General features: G+C 47.4%; 1 protein-coding gene across 3 annotated transcripts in view; it reads right to left on the minus strand.

Moving 5' to 3' along the window:
- Positions 1-21,311, minus strand: part of LOC144938475 (phosphatidylinositol 3,4,5-trisphosphate-dependent Rac exchanger 2 protein-like) — a 210,679-nt gene that overhangs the window by 48,026 nt on the left and 141,342 nt on the right. For all 3 annotated transcript variants that reach the window (XM_078866327.1, XM_078866326.1, XM_078866325.1), the window contains exons 25-31: positions 16,677-16,926; positions 15,257-15,524; positions 12,768-13,181; positions 11,872-11,966; positions 9,652-9,734; positions 4,730-4,820; positions 3,201-3,329 (exon numbers count right to left, since the gene is read on the minus strand). In XM_078866327.1, coding sequence (XP_078722453.1) covers positions 3,201-3,329; positions 4,730-4,820; positions 9,652-9,734; positions 11,872-11,966; positions 12,768-13,181; positions 15,257-15,524; positions 16,677-16,926 — 1,330 coding nt within the window. The remainder of the gene's footprint in view (positions 1-3,200; positions 3,330-4,729; positions 4,821-9,651; positions 9,735-11,871; positions 11,967-12,767; positions 13,182-15,256; positions 15,525-16,676; positions 16,927-21,311) is intronic.

The raw sequence follows: 21,311 nt of genomic DNA on the forward strand, positions 1-21,311 counted from the left end.
ATCCCCTCCTCCCCAAACACTCCCTCCCGACAAATTGTCGCGCAATCATCGTCGTCCTTCGTCCGTCATGCTGAGCTCGAGGTGCGCGCTGACGTTGCTGCGCTATGCACGGGCGTTTGAGCCGGGTGAGTCAATAATCAACCGCCGTTGTGGGGACTAAGTAAGTTAAGACTATTGGAACCTCATTTGCCAAAAAAAAAAACAATGATCATATTTTTTTACTGGCAAATGAGGTTCCAATGGTGTAAATGCTTACCCCGAGCTCTCATACTCTGATGGTGCATTGTCTTTGAGTTGTGCGCCTTTTGGCGTCATCTGGTCCAACCCATGTGAGACTAGGCTCTAAGGAAAGCTGTCTCGGGTGTGGACCAATCAACTTCAAGAACAGTGCATACATTATCAGAGTTATGTTTTTTGTTTGCATTATGGCTGCAGGTATTGTGGTCTATGCAAACATGACTCCTTGTAAAAAAAAAAGGTGTCAGTTTTGTTTCCAGATAGAAGGGTAAAAAACCAATTATCATATGTTAAGACTATCCACAAACACGCGACGCCTCACAGGAATAACTCACCACGGGTTTGGCTGCACCTTCTCTGACTTCCACTAAAGGACCCGAAGCCTACATCCTAACTCTGTACTTGCTTCACATTTAACTGTTTTTTTCTTCTATTCTCGAACGTTTTTTTTTGGCTTAACATTTTCAGAATTCTCTTCCACCCCCACCAATTTCCTCCCACTTGTGCTATCGGCGGCACACCGTCAGACAAAGTGCCCAAATAAGATCTCTCAAAGAGCTGTGCAACCCATCGTGTTTGGAGAATGGCCAATGGAAGCCGATATCACAGTGCTGCCTCTTAATGTAGCCATCACATATTTATAAATGGTTTTGACAATTCCTTTATATTGTGTTTTTTAGTTCTTGGTTTCGTATGAGCCAGGATGACATCATCAGTTTCCGCTGAATTTAATGTCTTTAAGCTGCATAGAAAAGCTATGCATAATGGCATTTGATATTCAATTTTCTTTTCTGGAATCTGATTGATGGACTACAGACCCATAATATTCTCATCACACGTATTTCAACTCTTCACGATAACCAGAGACAGCTAACTACATGTTGGCCGATCCACAGATCTTTCAGCTCACCAATCTCAGTTTATAGATTAATCTATGCATCCTGACACCCAATAGTTTCCATGGCACGCCTTTGTAAACCCAACGGTACAGACTTGTTTCCAAATATATATATGTATATTTTAGCCTGCAACTGGTCCCCATTTAGAACGAAAGATACCCAAGAGATTACTTAAAACATCAGGGATCCTCAAGAGGTCATTTCCACATCCACGATTTGATAAATGCAGCTTTCTTGTTGCATATTTTCCCCAATGTCCTCACCCCCCACCCCTCCCCCTCCCCCGAGGTTGTAAAATTCCACGAAATGCGATACTCGTTTTCATATTCTTAGGTTTTTTTCGGTAAAGTCACGTAGGTAAAAAATTTAAATTAATAAAAGTAAAATTAAAATAAAAATCACGACGTTTCGGAGGCAACACAAGCAGCCGTCCTCAGGTGGAGAGCAGGTCTGTCTACTCGACAGACCAAAAACCAAGAAGATGAATCCCTGCAGTCACGAAAGCTTTAAATCGAAAAATCTTTGCTCATTTGTTTTAGTTTTTTGGTTTTTATTGCCCACATAGCAAAGAAGATTACTAGGACACCGACCGAAATAATTACGTGCGGTATTTTCAACTTGCCGTTCCGTTGACCGCTCGAACCGCCCATGCAATAAGAGTCTTGAAGCCCTTGAAAATTTGACGAAAAACACTTCGGTGTTTGCGTCAATGAAAGTTGAATCAAAGAGAGTTGGAGCGCTTTTCGCTGACTGCTTTGGCCACAGGAATCACATTGTGGTGCGAATCGAGTATCTCAACTTGTGGGATAAACACTCTTAGTCTTTCCCTCTCAAACACATAGTGGGGTGGTGAAGCTAAGCAAATGTTGTGGAAATTCGACATTCCTATGTTGATGACCACAACAATTACAATAATGTTGAAAATGTACTTTTAATAATAGCAAGGCAATGTGCCTCCCTGAACAGGCAAGCAAATTTGAAGTGCTCATCTTCAGCGGCGGTCCTGAAACAGCGATGGAAATTTCTCATTCCCGTGGCTGGAGCCAATGTGCCCATGGGAAGAACTGCCGTTGACGTCCCACACATTTTATTGATCGCAGAGGGAAGAATCAACCGCCAATTGGGATTTGACCTCGCAACCTTTGGATTGCTAGTTGAGTGCTCTAACCGCAGTGCACGGCTCCGTCACACTACTGCAGGGACACGTGTTTGTCGAACACGTGTTTGTCGGACACGTGTTTGTCGGACACGTGTTTGTCGAACACGTGTGCCTGCAGTAGCATGCAGATACACGAGACAAACACGTTTCCCCGCAGCGGCGTGCAGATAAGTTAGACCAGGGGTCGGCAACCTTGAACAGAAGAAGCGCCACCTTTGACCAAAATAGTTCCAGAGCCGCATCACACGCACAGCTACTTGTACACAAACACAGCAGATGACAACACACATTATGACTTAAATAAACTAAACAGGTCGTGGAATAAACCGCATCTATTTAGTTTATTGGCCTCCTCAGTTATTTTTCGATTTAAAGCTTTCGTGACTGCAGGGAATCATCTTCTTGGTTCTTTCGGTAAAGTCACGTAGAAGGGAAATAATAAAATAATAAAAATAAAACATAAGAAAATAATTCTCACGACGTTTCGGCCACAATGCAAGCAGCCGTCCTCAGGTGAAGACCAGGTCTGTCGGGGAGACAGACCTGGCTGCTTGCGTTGTGGCCGAAACGTCGTGAGAATTATTTTATTATGTTTTATTTTTATTTTTTTATTATTTCCCTTCTAAGTGACTTTATCCTCAGTTATTCTTCAACAATACAGTTTGACTGGTGTTATCACCGAGACATTCCACAGCGACCCATTCCCTGCCATATTTACTCAATTATCTGTACGTTGAAATTGTATGAAAACAGCCACATACGGCTCTAAAGCCACAACTTGTTCACCCCCTGCTTTCGAGACTGACCACGTGTCTGCATGGCAGTGTGCAGACGCGTGGTTAACACCAACAGCCCGCAACGGACCCGAAAGGTACCTCGCCACGTGTGCGCGCGCGCGCTCTCACCGCTCGCATGCCGGGTGACGCTGTGGATGATGGTGTGCAGGTTTCGGCTCAGCTTTGCGAGGTCGTGCTGCACCTGCAGCTGGATCATGTCGGCGACGCTCACGCTAAGCTCCACCTCCTGCTGGAAAGCTGCATCACAAGCGTCACGTGCGCACGTTGTTAACACAGACGCAAAGGTCCCACGTGCAGCCTCAACAGACTGTGGGGTCAAGTGCTGTTAGCGAGCACCTATGAAGGCCGGCACGGCACACAAAGGGGTGGGTGGCCAGTACTACGCACGGCCACCTTTGTCTCCCCAGTGGCGATGTTTACACACTGCACCAGGTACTCATTTGAGGCTGAGTCGACCTAGGGGAGGCCCAGGACCGGTTTCAGATAATCGTCACTGGGGTTGGCCGTGAGCGGGAATCGGACCCGGGTCGCTGGGTTCATAGAGCAGCGCGCTAACCGCTACACCACCGCTCCCCACTTATACACACACGCATGTGCAACAACAACCGCCATTCGCCACTAAGTGACGGTGACGTCACCACGGCGCTTGTGCCAGGCTATGTGCACGTTAAGGCTACATATGCACACATACTCACACATGCAAGTGTATGTGTGTAAAGGCAAAACTCCTCTGTGTAGCCTACATTGACTGCTGGGGAAAGGTTCAGTTAGTGAACACCTATTTAGGGCAGAGCACAGCACGAGGGGTGGTGTGTACCAACACCACATCCAGCTGCCTTTGCCTCCCCGGTGCTTTAAACACCGCACCAGGTCCTCATTTAAGGCCGAGTTTATCTCGTGGAGCCCGATGACCAGTTCAGGTAGCCAGTGACGTGCGGTGAGGTCAATGGCTGGGGAGGCACTGGCTAGTATCACAGCCAGATTCACACACTGAGGGGGGCGTGACCTCACTGAGGGGGGCGTGTCCTCACTAGGGGGCGTGGTCTCACTGAGGGGGCGTGTCCTCACTGAGGGGGGCGTTGGACACATCCCCCTCAGTGAGGCAGATGTGATAGCTGCCTCCCCTGGTGCTTTTTCATTGCAGTTTCATGACGAGACCAGCAAGCCTAAATATCTTTATACACACTACGTGAAATAAGTTACCTGGAGTATGGTAGGCGAGGACATGAAATGAAGGGGTCTACAAACATTACATTGGTGACATACTGAGATAGTAACAGGCACGCGCTTATTGCCCGCGCTCCATCCAGTTTCTGAGGGGTTGCACAATGAGAGGGGAGGCCGAGCTCATCGCTGCCTCACCTCTCATCTCTTCCTGTATTTGCAGCTGAGCTCTGCAAATTTGGCGATATAAAAATTATTGGAATCGTACAGAAATCTGAATTTTTAGTTTATTATTTTTTACTTTTCGTAACAGCTATTTTCATTGGAGTATGACGGGTGAGGCTGTGACTGCCCTGCCTCCCCTGACCGCACGTCCCTGGTGGAGTACGTGAAACGCCAAACGCCAGCGGGGCCGCGTAGCACAGGAGGTGCGCAGGTGAGGAAGGAGTGGGCAGGGTAGCAGACAACCTCACCCTGAAAGGTGAGCTCAGGAGTCAGATGCTTCGTCTTCTCAAACGCGCTGCACGCCACAGCTCCGCCCATCACCTTCGTGAGTGTCTCCACCTGCGGTCACAGTAATAATAATAATGATGATTAGCTATTATGAAGATTATAACACGGCTTTGTTTTCATTGAGTGATGTCCGTCTCCCATTGGTGGTCCTGTGATCCAAACGTGATGGCAACATTAATAAATATTAAAAACCACCTCGATTCTTGCATCACATAGTCTTTGTAAATTATGATAATACGTTGCATCTTTGTGGGTGGGTGAAAGATGGTGCAAGTAATGGATTTTGATGGTAGATGATGGACCACGATGATGATGATGATCACATTGACGACAGGATCAGTTGACCATTGCCAGGATTTTACAACTTTCATACCACGAACCCCAACACTGCAGCTAATGAGCTCACCCAGGTGATAATATTAACAAGTACCTTTCGATTTAAAGCTTTCGTGACTGCAGGGATTCATCTTCTTGGTTCTTTCGGTAAAGTCACGTAGAAGGAAAATAATAAAAATAAAACATAATAAAATAATTCTCACGACGTTTCGGCCACAACGCAAGCAGCCGTCCTTCCCGACAGACCTGTTCTTCACCTGAGGACGGCTGCTTGCGTTGTGGCCGAAACGTCGTGAGAATAATTTTACGTTTAATTTTTATTATTTTATTATTTCCCTTCTACGTGACTTTACCGAAAGAAGCAAGAAGATGAACATGTACCTTGTTTATTAATTTCAATTTGTCTGGCAAGTGTTGAAGAGGAGGCCAAATATCCTATAGAGGGACTCTCTCCAGCTCCTTTTAGTGGACGACACTTTTGCAATCAGTGGCGTATGCAAGAAATTGCAGGCCTGCATCTTTGCCTTCCCATATGTTAATGTTCTATACGAGCACTGTAATGAGTCAAAGGATCTCAGTGCAACGCATTGAATCTTCTTCTTTCGTATGGCCGATGTAGATGCAGAGCAACAGCTACCATTTCACATTCAGGCGGTCAGGTCAGAAAACCGGCTCAGGAGTGGCCAAGTGCATCGCTGTGATGTCTCCTTCGTATTTGTGGGTCGGGTGTCGCGTCTTTATACGTCGTACGGTCTCTGTTCTGGATGACCACATGCATGCAACTATGCAGCACCTTGCCATTGCTCTCGGTCGTTCACAATCTGGCAAAAGCAATACATGTTTTGGCGATACTTTGATGATAACGTCGTTGTTTTTGAATTATTATACGCGTTCATAAAACAGCGTCTCCCTTCGCTATGATTTTATCATGAGAAAAAGACCCCAGCATTATTTTCTAATTACAAATAAAATAACAATTAGGAAGAGGAAGGAATGCGATGATGCATTCCTTCTCGAGTACAGACTTGAAACTATTTTATCAGTCAAGAACATGTTCTGATAATATTTGTATATATTAAAGCAGATGCAGCATTGCTTAGATACCAACACTGTGCTTAACAGCAGAACTTGGCGATTGGTAATTACAATTGCCATTTCAGAAGCTTGATCTCAGGTATGTAGCAATTCTCCCACTTGCGACTTGATGAATGTTAACGATTCTTGGTGACAATTTGATTCAAGAATTAGTCACATAAGTGGTGAATGTAGCACCCAGAGCGGGTTCAGGGGTCATATGAACTCAACATATACACTGCACACACGTTTGTCTGCCCAGGTGGCTTTAGCGTGGGAGCTCACGGCTCGCAATCGGAAGGTTGCAAGCTAAAAATCCTGCTTGGGCGTTGACTCAGCCAATCATCCCTCGAAGGGTGAATAAAATACGTACTAATTTGCCAAGAAGTCAACATTGGGTTGTCCTCATGTAAGACTCGGCCCTCGACACAGGAATGTGGAATTTCCACGACTGGCTCAGGTCTGTGAACAAGGGATGAACACCGCCTCAATTGCAGACTTGTGCAAGAAATCACTTTGGCAAAAGAAACCATTTTTTATGTCACACACACAACTCAGAGCAATGATCATGAGCATTAGAATCTAACTTAATCGATTAATCTGTGCATCTTTACAGGTATGCCGAATTAAGTTATTTGGTCAGTGAGCATATTGGGTGTAGTGTTTGTCTTTGCACGGTGCGTAAAAACGCGCAGCTCTGATTTGTCGCTGCTGCACTCCTTCCAATAGTCGAGCCACCAACGAAATGTACCCTGCTAGTAATGGAAGAACTCCACGACTCCAGGAATTGGCCCCGAAGCTTGCCATAACGCAAGGGACCGTGGTCAATTACAGCCAACGTGAGTTGAGCGTGGACAATTAGACCCAAGCCGAAACATAAAATTTACAAAATAATGTTTAAAAATATTTTTTTTATTTTTTATGATAGAATATAGTATTGTCATCAGTATGACATAAGTATACCAAGTTTGCAGTGGATACCACATTGGGAAGTGGGTAAAAATTGAGTTACAAGATTTGAGGATACGACAACAACAACAGACAGTGAGTTAATAGAAAGCGTGTAAAAATAAAATAGCAGCACATGAAGCTGAGAACAACAAGGATATTGCCTTAAAAAATATATATATAAAGTCACAAAGGTGGAAAAATGTAATTGGAGATGCAGATCACCCTAACAGAGGGGGCCGGCACGCTGCTGCTGCTGCTCAGGAGCCGCATGTGGCTTTTTACGGACAGCTTCGTGACGTCATGTACGTGTGTATGTGTAGTGACGTAATGTACGTGTGTATGTGTAGTGACGCAATGTACCATATGTACGTGTGTATGTGTGGCCTCAAGGTGCACACGACCTGGCACAAGCGTCGTGATGACGTCACCGCCACTTAGTGGCGAATGGCGGTTGTTGTGTATGTATGTGTGTGTATGTATGTGTGTATGTTTGTGGGTATGTAGTAGGGAGCGGTAGTGTAGCTTTTAGTGCGCTGCGCTACGAACCCGTTTCCCGCTCATGGCCAACACCAGTGACGATTATATGAACCGGTCCTGAGCCTCCCCTAGATCGACTCAGCCTCAAATGAGTACCTGGTGTGATGTGTAAACATCGCCACGAGGGAGACAAAGGCGGCCGGACATGGTGCTGGCTACCCACCCTCTCGTATAGAGATCCGGCCTTCATAGGTGCTCGCTAACAGCACTTTCCCCAACAGTCTGTTCAGCCTATACGGGGGATGTTTGTCTATCTTTGTGTATGCACATGCATTGGGGCTCTTGAAATGTTCAGTTCTGTAACGAATTCGGGAAAAAAAGGCTCTTCTTATTATTTTAGTTTCCGACCCCCCTGCCCTAACACAACAAATAGCTATGCCAGGGAGCGTGTCGCTGATTAATGAACTACTCCGGTTTAAATATGACTGATATTTAAAAATGCATAAAAGCAGGCTGATACTTGTCTCGCAGTCCCTCCGAGGTTCATGCGTGGGTGGGTGAAGGAAATGTTCATCTAATCTTTTCCCCGACCTTGAAACTAAAAATTTGCAAGAACATCTTGGGAAGAATTTGTGTACATAGGTGTGCAAGCGAGTGTACGCAAGCCAGTGTTGCGTGCGTGCGTGTGTCCCTAGGGCGCCGGTGGCATGACGGTTCGCATGCTGCACAACGAACGTAAACAAGTCTCGGTGTTCAATCCCATGCCGCGGTCAACATTGGTGCAGAGTTATATTTTGAATCGTTCCCGGGCCTACCCTAAATTCAACTCGGCCTTCAAATGAGTACCCGGGTGTGGCACACAAACTTCGGCACGGTGGAGACCAAGGTGGCCGAGCGTGGTGCGGACTCCGCTACCCCCCTCTCGTGTCCAAGTTGCAGGTCTACAAAGGCGCTCGCTTAAAGCAATTGCCCCCAACGGTCCATGTAGGCGACACAGAGGATCTGTGTGTGGCCTTGCTTGTAGCGAGTCGCTGTAATGCCCAAACCATCAAACAACGCATCAACGGCGAGGTGCGCCATCGCTGTAATCCGTACAGCATCTACTGCCACCTTGGATTGGATGAAGGACCTTCACATGCAGCTATAACATCTGTACAAACCGTTGCTTACATGCCATACGAAATAAGAATAATTCAAATGATCGTGGGCTATTGGCCCGTAAATCTGCTCTATCACCCTCACCAGCTTAATGCAAGTCTACACGTCCCTATCGTCAATCGTCTTTGTCGGTGCTCATTTGTCAGTCCTGAGCTGGAAGAGAAGGTTAAACTCCGTATTAATATGGCATCGAGCCAGACGATGAAGATGACAAGCACTGCCTTAGCAAGTGCTGCTCGTGTAAAATTAGAGACGAAATGACAGGGCTGAGCACAGCCTGGGTAGGATTTGAACTCATGATCTCGCAACCAGCTGCCGGTTGCTATACCCACTGAGCGGGGGGCGCTGCGGTGGTGAGACATTAACTACCTCGCCTGGTATTCAGCAGGTCGTGGGTTTAATCCCGACCCTGACGCCTGCATATTTGTAGTTTGCGTGTTCGTGTGTATTTTTCTCCAGGTCCTCCGGTTTTCTCTCTCCACATTAGAAACATGCGTTCAGACTATTTGATTGTTCTAAATTTCCACATGATAAGCCCACTTCGTTGAGCTATCATTTGTGGGCAGGTCACTTCTGAAAAAGCTATAAGTGGGCCTTACCTGTTAAAATAAAAATCGTTTCGTTTTAGTTTAATATCCCGGGAAGTTTAATATCCCGGGCAGTTTAACGCAACCGAAGGCAAATCGCCTGACCACCGTTGTCACCTTTCAAGATTGACGTCACCTATCCCAATAACACAGAGAGTTCAGAAACTCACGTTTCAGCTGTATATTCGACAGGTCAAAGAGACTCGCCGCGGAGACACCAACACCGCGCGATCACATCCCATTTACAATCGCGCTCCATCGTCTTGTGTGCCCTTACGTCAGACCCATCATCAGTGTACCTGCGCAAAGAGGTGCTCCAGGCATCCCTGCAGCCTCTCGTGTCGGTCCATGGCCAGGCTCAGGGTGTCTGGCGACTCCTCACCTGGTGACAGAAAGAAAGCAGAATGGGATTGAGAAAGACAAGCCAGTATCATCTCATCCTATGGAGAGGGTGAAACTTTACAATACAATCCTGCATAAAATTGCATTATATGAATAACCTAAAGCCCTATAGGATTTGCACGGTCAAAATTATTATTTTACCGAGGTCAAAGGTTATTAGTGATCGATATTGAATTATGAATAACAAATATCCCTGTTTCCTTCCAGTCGGGATGATCCCTTAATCGACTCTGCATGATGAAAATTACCCAATTCGTATGACTGACTCACAGATTATCTATTTTACAATGTATATCTAATGATCTATTTTACAATGTATATCATTTGTATATAATTATAAACTCTTGCTGAGAAATGTTTGCTTGATTCTTGAAGGCGTTTAAGGAATCTCCTGACAGGGTTACAATTGTCATTATTCTCTGGACTTTCGCTGACGTCAGCAGCTCAAATGTTTACTGTCATACCACCTATTCATACCCTTCATTGTGTTCATGTTGTGTCTCTGTGATGTTCTCGTAGCATTATTGACATTAATGTGGTTTGCGATGTTTAGCGTTTTGAGATGTAATTCACGCGAAATTACGCTATTTAAAATAAATGCATTACGATCATTATTAATCAGATAAAAATTTTTATAAGTACACGGATAGGCAAGTAACCGATTTTTATGCGATAAAATGTTAAAATTTAAAATCATTATAAATAATAAGACGCGTGGGTAATGCTAGAGAAATATGCGCTTAAAATATTTAACATACGTTCGTACAAATTGGTGGGGCTTAAAAGCATCCGAAAGGTCTGAATGCGTAATGATGGCATCAGCGTGGGAAGTATACATCTGAAGCAATCTCTCTTCACATGCCAGCCAGCACCACAATCACGTCACAGAAATCTCAATAACTTGACTTGGAAATATGCAAACAAATAACAACTCCTGGAAAACGTTCAAAGCATGAATGCCAAATCTCGATAATCTGCCGTTTATATTTCTCCAACGGACCACCGTCGCACACATACTCCCGGTTAAATGTATCAGGAAATGGATTGGGCTGATGTGGCCATGAGGCTCACAGAGCCAATAAGGCCCTCGCAAGGGCACTGGACTGGCACAACTGAAATCGTGGGCTTCACAAAGTCAGGCAGCCACCCACGATCAAACCACATTCTCAAATGTAGAATACATTGGTGGTCTCAGCCCATTCAATAATAAGTGTACAAAAAAAACACATTGTGTGCTTTTTGACTTCATTTAATTGGGGTTTTTAGTCAGTTTGGGCGGTCATTAAATTGATGCATTTCACATACCCAAGCTTCCTTTGAAAAAAAATTATATGATTCATTGCAAGTGCTGCCATCTGGGTTAGACAGGAGCCATCAAGGAGACGCAAAAAGGCATTCTTGTGATGTTGTCATCATCATTATCTGCTATCGTTCCCTGATGAACATCTCATCAAGGTATGATACCAGCAGAGAAGTTTATGCCATTGCAATGTGACCTGATGTGGGTGAGGTTTGTACAGACGGCCCTTTGTTAAAACCCCGCTGGATGAGGTCCTACCAACAGCGTGGCGGGTCATGTTGGTTTATCACCACGCTTGACCGATCTGGTCAGAGTGGGTTGGTGCGTTGGGGTGCGTAGATGGGAAAGCATAGAAGTACGGTCCAACAGTGGATTTACTACACTGCCCTCTACTGTATCCCTGCAGCCGTGAACCACCTTTCTGTGCATGGTGGTCCCCATTCAAGCAATATCTAGGCTCTACCCTCCTTAGCTACCGAGATCTGATGAGATTAGGGCCATTTGGCAGTTGGTGGATCGTATAATTCAGCTATAATTGGTGACCAAAAGGAAGTCACTGCAGCTGTGCACTTTCAAATCGAGATTGAAAACAAATTTTTTAGAACTGCTTTTTGTGTTTAGTTTGTTTTCCTTCCCCCGCACCTCCAATTTGCACGGTTGGCTACGTACGATGCGAAAGAAGTTCAACATACATACAAACGTACAACAGGGGGAGTGTGAAAGAGTTAGGAACAGCCACCTGTGATCAGGGCCATGTGATTGAGCTCAGTGAGTGTGCGGTTGACAGGGTCTCAGGTTCACGCGCGCCGCGTCTCACCGGAGTCGACGTCGTCGCTGAGCAGAGACGAGCATCGCTGACTGCCGCAGTAGCTCGTGAGTGACATCACAGAGTTACGGTGGCTCGGGCAGTCGCTGCACAGCAAAGACAACCAAAAAACCCTCAATTAATTTCAAATATTGCTGCTTTTTTCTTTATCAAGGTTTATAACTGTGTCAGCAGACGTTGCAGTCTCTCAAGATCACAATCATCATTATCATCACAATCGTTTGGCTGAACTTCCCTGACTCTCTCCCTAAGGACTTGTAATCCTACAGTCTAACAACCCGCGGGTAGAACATCACACTACGGAATGTTTAATGATTTTCTACTTCAAAGTGGACGGGACACTCTGAAATTAATCGTCAGCATTATTCATGGGGGAAGAATGTTATCGACCATCATTATCAGCCATGATCTGTCAATTGCTGGATGAAGACCCCCCATGGCCGTCGCCACCTTTCACGACCTTGCGATGCTGCAATCCACCTCACTCCTGCATGCCATCTGATCTCATTGCGACATCTCTGCAGTGACCATCCTCTCAGGCATGTTCTCTCCTCTGACTGCCATCCCATCACGATTTCTCACCCATCAGCCATCATCATCATCCCTTCTAGCGATGTGTTCTCGCCAAGCCCACCAACTTCCTTCAACGGTTAACGTGAAGTCTCGGATTTGCACTCGTTCATCGATCCACACACATAGCACCTGCACACGTAATTATCGTAAATTGTCATCGTCGAATGTGAAGCGTCTATCGTGAGCGCACACATTAGTACCCGTCGATAACCAGTCGCAAAGCTGCATGTCCATATCGGCAGCCTCACTCGTCACGCCGACGGGCGCTCCGTCTCTCGGCCCGCACGCCAGGGGGGCCGTCGCCCACCCCTCACCTGTAGGAGTCGCGGTTGCTCGTGGCCGTGTCGTGGCCCGAGTCCTCCTGCTCCTCCTTGAGCACCTCGAAGCTGACCTTGCGCGGCCGCTCCGCGTCGCCCTTTCCTCCGTCCCCGTCTCCGCCGGCGGCCACCTCCAACCCCCCCGGGTCCCGCCTCTCGCCGCCGCACGTGGCTGCCCCTTCCGCGGCGGCCACCGCCGCTTTGCCGGGCCCCGCGTCCCCGTTGCACCGGACCTCCGCGCACGACGCCGAGGTCGTCGCCCTGGCGGCGGCGGTGGCGGCGTCGCCGCCCGCGTCTCCGTTGGCGGAGGGCCGAGGCTCCCTCTCGCCGTGGCCGTTGGAGAGGCCTCGCTCCCGCGTCCTCTCCACCGCGTCGGCGGCCTCGCCGCTCTCCATGAGCGCGGCGAGGAAACTGCGTGCGGCAACGGCAAAAGGGGGAAGCGGGAGACGCGAGGTGAGGTGCGTTCGCACCGGGCGGGTCCGCCCGTGCTGTTAGGGGCTCTTTGGAACTCTGGCTACGTCTTGGCGACGTTCACAACGAAATGTCATCGGGGTCCCAAAGGTGCCCCTTATTCTGGCTCTTGAGCCTCGGACATCGATATCGAGCCTTGAGAATCCTATGGCTTCATATTCTTAGTTTTTTTCGGTAATTTTTTACCTACGTGACTTTACCGAAAAAACCCAAGAATATGAATCCTTGCAGTCACGAAAGCTTCAAATCTAGAATCCTATGGCTGTCACTCTCGCTCTGTTCTGCCTGTCCAGCATCAAAACTGAACCCTAATAATCATGAAGGTGCAGTATTCTGGCTCTCTGAAAAGGGCAAGCCTCGCACATGCACAGTTATTGAAACAAATCATGAGGATTGCTTTGACTGGCTCGAACAACACACAAATTTACGAATCTCAAGGTGCCTTAAGCTTAGTTGTCGGTGTGCTATTGTGTCATTTTGTGTCTACACAACTACTAGTCACGTGTTCTTACCTGATTAGATTACAAACGATCGATCTTCAACATTAAACCAACTGTGTTTGCCAGAGCTATGAAGAGACATCAAAACACCCCGTGTGCTTCAAAATATACATGGCAAAATGCATTTATTGGTTGATTGAAGAGCAACACCTGCAACACCATAGATTTATTCGGGTGGTTTGCTATCCGCCGCTAACACTCGTATTTTTATCCGCATGAAACGATGAAACTATGAAAATTCTATGTTTTTTGTTTTACCAGGTAAGGCCCAATTAGCGATATAGCTATTTTTTCAGAAGTGACCTGGCTACAAATGAGAGCTCAACGAGGTTGGCTTATCACGTGCAAAAGTTTAGCAGCCAAAAACCCTCACAGCATGTTTTGTAAATGTAGAGGGGAAAACTGGAGGAACCACACGACCACGGGGGGAGAAAGACATGCAAACTCCAACTATTACAGGCGTCAGGGTCGGGATCAAACCCAGGACCTCCTGTATACCAGGCGAGCTAGTTTACATTTCGCCACCGCGGCGCTTGAGGGTGACTACACCTGCCCACAATATCTGGCCACGCAGTGGCGGTGCTTTGCCTGATGCGCTCATGGTGCTGACGAACACCGGTGAAGTTGAAACCAGTCCTGTTTAATGAATAAGGAGAAAAGAATTAGACCCTTGGGCTAATTAATTCAACTGTATTTCATTTTCAACGATTGAGCAAACCACCATTATCCAATCAGAGAGAATGTTGGTGCTATTACATATTTGATTGAGCAATTTATGCATTCTGCCTGCTATCTCGAAATATGGCTGAAGCGATGGGGTAGCGGTTGTTGGCTCACTGCGCTATCAACCCGGCGACCTGTGTCCAATTTCCGGCGACAGCCAACATCAGTGGCATCCCCCTCGAGCGTTCAGTTTATTTGACTTGTTACAAGGAAGATGGTCCCGTTTAGCCAATTGCCTTGCTATTCTACACGGGGGGTCTGTGGTGCGTGAGTGCAGCAGCAACAACGACGTTGCACAAGCAACAAAAACGAGGTATTTTACAGTCGAAAAAACGAAACACACAAAAAATTAGAACAAACAAAAAATCCTTCACCAAACCACATTGACCAGAGTGGAGAAGCTTGGATAAACATCCTCCGCTGGCTGAACATTACGATCATTACAAAAACATTTTTTGAGACATTACAAGAATAATACCACATTCCTGTTTGCTTGACAATGGATGTCCAAGGCTCTTCTATATGCATATGACTCTTCAGAAGAAATTTATTCAGAAAATGCATCCGAGCTCAATATTGTCTCGCACTGACTGCCAGAGCCATTGTTAATCACGCCGCACCGAGAAGCCGTTTTAGGCTGGGTCCACCTCGCGGAGACCCAGGCTCAGGTTTAGATACCAATTTCCAACCCAGTACACATCCGAGAAAGGAAAGCAGTTCAGCAGGATCGTAACACCGTGCGGAAACCACAACAACAATCGCCTCCTCCACCCTCGCCCCTCGAGGCCCCACCTCTGCACTTGCGCCGAGCCCCTGTGAATCTCGCGCATCACCCCCTCGATCTTGGCCAGCAGCTGCGTCCAGGCGTCCCTCGTGGGAGCACCCACATCCCTCGCCCCGTGGGGGGTCCTGCTGCTGCTGCTGCTGGTGGTGGTGGTGCCGCCAGACCCCGGGCCGTCCCCGGCGCTGGGCCCGGCTCCAGAGGGAGAGTGGCCCCAGGGAGCGCCCATGGTGCCCACGCAGTGCTGCACGTACACCATGGGGCTGAGCTTCCCGACCGCTGGGACACGGAGGAGATACGGGGACCACGCGGGGCCCACACGGGGACAACACGGGGAGAACAAGGGGACATCACGGGGACATCACGGGGACATCACGGGGACATCACGGGGACAACACGGGGACAACACGGGGACAACACGGGGACATCACGGGGACAACACGGGGACAACACGGGGACAACACGGGAACAACACGGGAACAACACGGGGACAACACGGGGACAACACGGGGAGAACAAGGGGACATCACGGGGACATCACGGGGACATCACGGGGACATCACGGGGACATCACGGGGACAACACGGGGACAACACGGGGACATCACGGGGACAACACGGGGACAACACGGGGACATCACGGGGACAACACGGGGACATCACGGGGACAACACGGGGACAACACGGGGACAACACGGGGACATCACGGGGACAACACGGGGACATCACGGGGACAACACGGGGACAACACGGGGACAACACGGGAACAACACGGGGACAACACGGGGACAACACGGGGACAACACGGGGACAACACGGGGACAACACGGGAACAACACGGGGACAACACGGGGACATCACGGGGACATCACGGGGACAACACGGGGACAACACGGGGACATCACGGGGACAACACGGGGACAACACGGGGACAACACGGGAACAACACGGGGACAACACGGGGACAACACGGGGACAACACGGAGACAACACGGGGACAACACGGGGACAACACGGGAACAACACGGGGACAACACGGGGACAACACGGGGACAACACGGGGACAACACGGGGACAACACGGGGACAACACGGAGACAACACGGGAACAACACGGGGACAACACGGGGACAACATGTGAGTTTCCACTGGGCACTCTGGTTTCCTCCCCCATGTATAAACGCTCATCGCCAATTGGCTGAAAACATCTTACGATATTACTCTTTGGTTCTTTCGGTAAAGTCACGTACAAAAAGAGGCAGCGTATATCTTACGATATCTTACAATATATGTTGCCTCCAATGTGTCGCGGGGTTGTGCACCCAGTGTCAAACGCAGTTTTCATGAACGAAGCTGTCGTGCATATAAAAAATAAATTACACGTAAGTTAACGCTGTTCGTAAAGGAAAAATAAAAGTGGCGCGCGCAAATACCTTGCTCCCCGCCCTCGCCGCTCAGGTGGGCGGCGGCGGCCGCGAGCGCGTCGGGGTCGATGCGGCTCTTTGGCCGTTCCGTTCGCACCCCGAGCGAGGAGCCGAGCACGGTGGAGTCGCGCGGGTACGACACCTCCAGCACGTTCAGGTGGCAGTTGGTGGGGCAGAAGTCGCTGCCGTGGAGGCTGGGCGTCCGCGGCTTGGCCTGCTTGAACGTGGGCCAGGCTTTGTTGCGTAGCGTGCGGGCGAACTGCGGTACGCGCACGCACACACACACACACACGCATGAGCACGCACGCGCAGAATAGAAATCCGTCGGGGGCACCTACAAGTGGGCGCGGTGTTCGTCAGCACCATGAGCGCATCAGGCAAAGCACCGCCACTGCGTGGCCAGATGTTGTGGGCAGGTGTAGCCACCCTCAAGCGCCACGGTGGCGAGATGTTAATATCCTCACCTGTTTGTAAAAGGAGGTTGTGGGTTCGATCCCGACCCTGACGCCTATATACTTGGAGTTTGCATATCTCTCCCCGTAGTCGCGTGGAATTTTCTCCGGTTCCTCCGGTTTTTCCCCTCCACATTTCTAAACGTGGGTTCAGAGTATTTGGCTGCGATACATTTCCACGTGATTAGCCCACTTCGTTGAGCTATCATTCGTGGTCACGTCGCTTCTGAAAAAAGAGCTACACTTCAGTGGGCCTTCCCTGGTAAAATAGACATTTTAATTTCGTTAGAAAAGGTCCAAGTTCAATGTCCATTCGGCTCGGAGGTTAACACCGCTCTTCGTTCCTCCTATATTTGGCGAAGTGGCTTAGCAGCACGCACTCGGAAGGTTACGAGTTCGCATTCTGGTTGGGATTTGACTCGGCTCATCATCCCTCTGGGGTCTAATAAAATGTTAAGCTTCTATCGCACCGTACGTAGTCAACTGTGCTTAGCAGAGGTGCGGAGGAAGGACAACAAGCTAAATGCAAAAAAGCAGTTTGAGAGAAATGAGTTTACAATCTCGATTCAAAAGTGCACGTTCTCCAGAAATACATGGGTTGTTTTCGCTGCTGTTTTGCTGCCTTTCCCAAGCTTTTAATGTATGTACTTATGCAATTTGCACTCATATATATGTGCGCATGTATTTCTGTTTATGTATTTATTTTTCAGTGATTTGCTAAGTCTTTGATGCTTTGCAATGAGATCGTTTTTTATAGTTTGGTGTAACTTTCTGGCCTGCCTCTATTGATCATCATAGCTCATCGGATTTCTACAGGATAAATAAAGATTCTGATTCCAATTCTATTCTCGCTGGGTACTCTGTTGAGCCCATTACCACACAAAACTGGCCAAGTATCCCAAAGCAGGATGTTGCTTAACAAGAATATCGAAACTAGGGTGAGGTTTTAATGGGAAAATAACTATCGTTACTTAAAGAGTGATAGATATAAATATAATACAGTAAGTCCCCGGGTTGCAAAACAACTGACTTACGGAAATCCGACCTTACAGAAATGTAAATAACGTAAAAAATAATTAAATATGTGGAATTCTTTGTGTTAGTTACATGAGCAAAAGTAGTGCAGCGCGGTGAGGTTGCGGATGAATACTGCAGAGCAGAGGTGTGAGGCAGGCCGGGCCACCTTACGCCTTTTGAAGTTCTCTTCTGGAAAATTGTTCAGTTTCCGACATTACGGAAAATCCGGGTTACGGATCTTCGCGGGAACATAACCCCTCCGTAACCCGGGGACTGCCTGATTTGAAATAATTGAAATAAACAAGGTTGCCCTTTCTGGAGGCATTCATGGATTGCGGTGGCTTACGGAGAAAGGGCAACACGTAGTGGGGTCTGTGTGCCTCTCAGAGCAGAGCATTCCATTCGTTTGTTTCCACAGCTGGCACCGGCAACACCACGATGGGAATATATTTGTTAGAGGAATAAATAGCCATTGAAAAAAAAAACTAGATGAGGAATTTAAACATTTATGGAAGAGAGATGCTACTAGAAATACAACGCTATGATTTACTGCCCGAACTTTAAACCAGTGGGCCAAAAAAAAAAAAACCCGCTCATGCACACACAGCGTATCGGGCAGAAATAAATAATCGTTAACAAAATAAATCTTTGGAGTTTTTTTTCTCTTTGCCTTCGGAAATGTAGCTATTATGTAAAACTGATGTCATTATTTATTGACAGGGGGCTTGCTCTTCACAATTTGAGGTCACGGGCTGAAATGTATGATGTCAAATGTGTGCGCGCGTGTGACCACATTGCTACGTCTGGGGGGAAAATAAATACTTGCTGCAAAACATGCAACATCTATTTAAGTTGATACGAGTTTAGATCCATTTAAGTATCTCCCTGCTCATCTGAACCAGAGATATATATTTATCATGGCACCCCCAATGAACAATACTGACTTCTCACATAGTGGTACCTATTTTATTCTCAGGAAACGATGATGGGCTGAGTCAAACCTCAACTGGGATTTGAACCGACAACCTTCCAAATGCCGAGCTCCAACTGGAGCACCACTTGGCTGTACTATACACACCGCGTGTAAAGAATACAAATCTCAAAGAAACTAATGCACGGTGAAATGTCCCTTATCTGCGTCGCCTTGGAGGGGCGTTAAGTGTGGGCATGGCGGGTAGATTTTACTATCTGTGCCTCTCCATAAACATTACCCCTGATATCCACGGTTAGACAATGATAAGAGGATACATTTTTTCATCCGACCACACCCAAATTACCCCTCTTAATCACGGATAAACGCGAATATCCCGATGAATTTGACATCACTGCTTGACCACTTCTAATTAGGTGAAAAACCTATTTGAATAATGATTCACGGATAAGAGATTTTACAAAAGTTGGTTTGGGTTTCGGGTAATGGAAGTTGCTGAAAATATGATGTCAAATAGAAAGAGGCATTTAATTTTTTACGTATATTTTATTTATTTATGTCATTTATTCATTTTTTACTTAAATTTTTCACCTACGTGACTTTACCGAAAGAACCAAAGGGTATGGATTCTTGCAGTCACGAAAACTTCAAATCTAGAAGAGGCATTTCATTTTATACACTTGAGCCATACGCGAGTAGAATTGAGCACTTACAATTTTATAATTGATCGATTACCATAATTGATCGATTTAACTGTATATATAAAGTTTGAGTTTGCAATTGTTAAAACCATATCGACGCGTTGTGAGAAAAAAAGCAAGTTGGGATTGAGCGCCAACTTTCAAGGGAAACAAAACAAAATTCTGCAAGGGAAATTCAAACATCGTCTTATTTTTGTCACAGTCTGTTGGTCATTGGTCACATTTTCCCCTCACTGAGAGACCATGAAATTACCGACTGGAAATAAGCGAATTGCCCATGCGTTCATGCAAACTGACGCGTTCTCAACATGCCTCTTGCGCTCAGCCCCAGCAGAATGCCCTCCGTAAAGTGGAACAAACACAAAGATGCCCCCCCCCCCCCCCCTGAACAGAATGTGGAGGCAAATTCTGTTAGCGAGCACCTACGAAGGGCCAGCACCACGCTCGGCCGCCTTGATCTCCCCAGTGACGATGTTTACACACCGCACCAGGTACTCATTTGAGGCTGAGTCGACCTAGGAGAGGCCCAGGACCGGATCAGATAATCGTCACTGGGTGCTGACCGTGAGCAGGAATCTAACCTGGGTGGCCGGGATCGTAGTGCAGAACGCTAACCCTCCACACCGCACTACCGTAAGTGTAACACGCACACACACGCACAGGCGCATTTCCCGAAAGGAGTCTCCATCCGAAAACGTGGGTGTAATACTCGCGTCGTTTTAAAGCATTCATTGTTACTGGCTATGGTTGAATGAAAAATCTGGGCACAAACAAGCGCAGGGAACACATAAACGTTGTTGCCATTGGCAAGCGATTTTTGATTTGAACCTGCTGGTAGCCTCAAAAATGTAAGACGTTCTTTTTTAACAACGCGCCGTGTGTTTTGCGTGCGCGTACGATGTTTCTATGATGGCTACCGTTTCACCTGACAAACGAAAACATTGTGCCTTATATATGAACTAGCCGTTTGCCCGTCCAATGACGGGTGTATTTCAGTAAATCTGAAACTTGCAAGCGAAAAGCAGACCGGGAAGTAATATTCATTGCATCAATTCGTGTGCAATTTGTAAGGCCGTGGCGACACAGACTTATTTCATTTAAAGGTTATAATCCCTTGTTCATCATGACGTCCTTTTTACTTTGATGTCTCAACAGCATGACGGAGATCACGTGACGTGAGGGTTCTGCCTTTGTAGTGAGGCTTGAAAGTTGACGCCGAGGAGGGGGGAGGAGGCGCCTCGCCCCCCCCATGTGGAGTGACGTCACCCGCTAATTAATATTAATGGTGGGGGTGTCCATTTGGAAGACGTCACCTCTTCATGATTATTAATGTGGGGAGCTGTTCGATGTGGAGTGACGTCACCCGCTCATGATTATTAATGAGGGCGGGGTTCATGTGGATGACGTCACCTGTTCATGAGTATTAATGAGGGCGGGGTCCATGTTGATGACGTCACCTGCTCATGATTATTAATGTGGGGGGCTGGCCGACGTGGAGTGACGTCACGCGCGGGACACACAGACATTGTTGGCTCATCATCGT

The sequence above is a fragment of the Lampetra fluviatilis genome, chromosome 22, assembly GCF_964198595.1.
Source record: "Lampetra fluviatilis chromosome 22, kcLamFluv1.1, whole genome shotgun sequence".
Lineage (NCBI taxonomy): Eukaryota > Metazoa > Chordata > Hyperoartia > Petromyzontiformes > Petromyzontidae > Lampetra > Lampetra fluviatilis.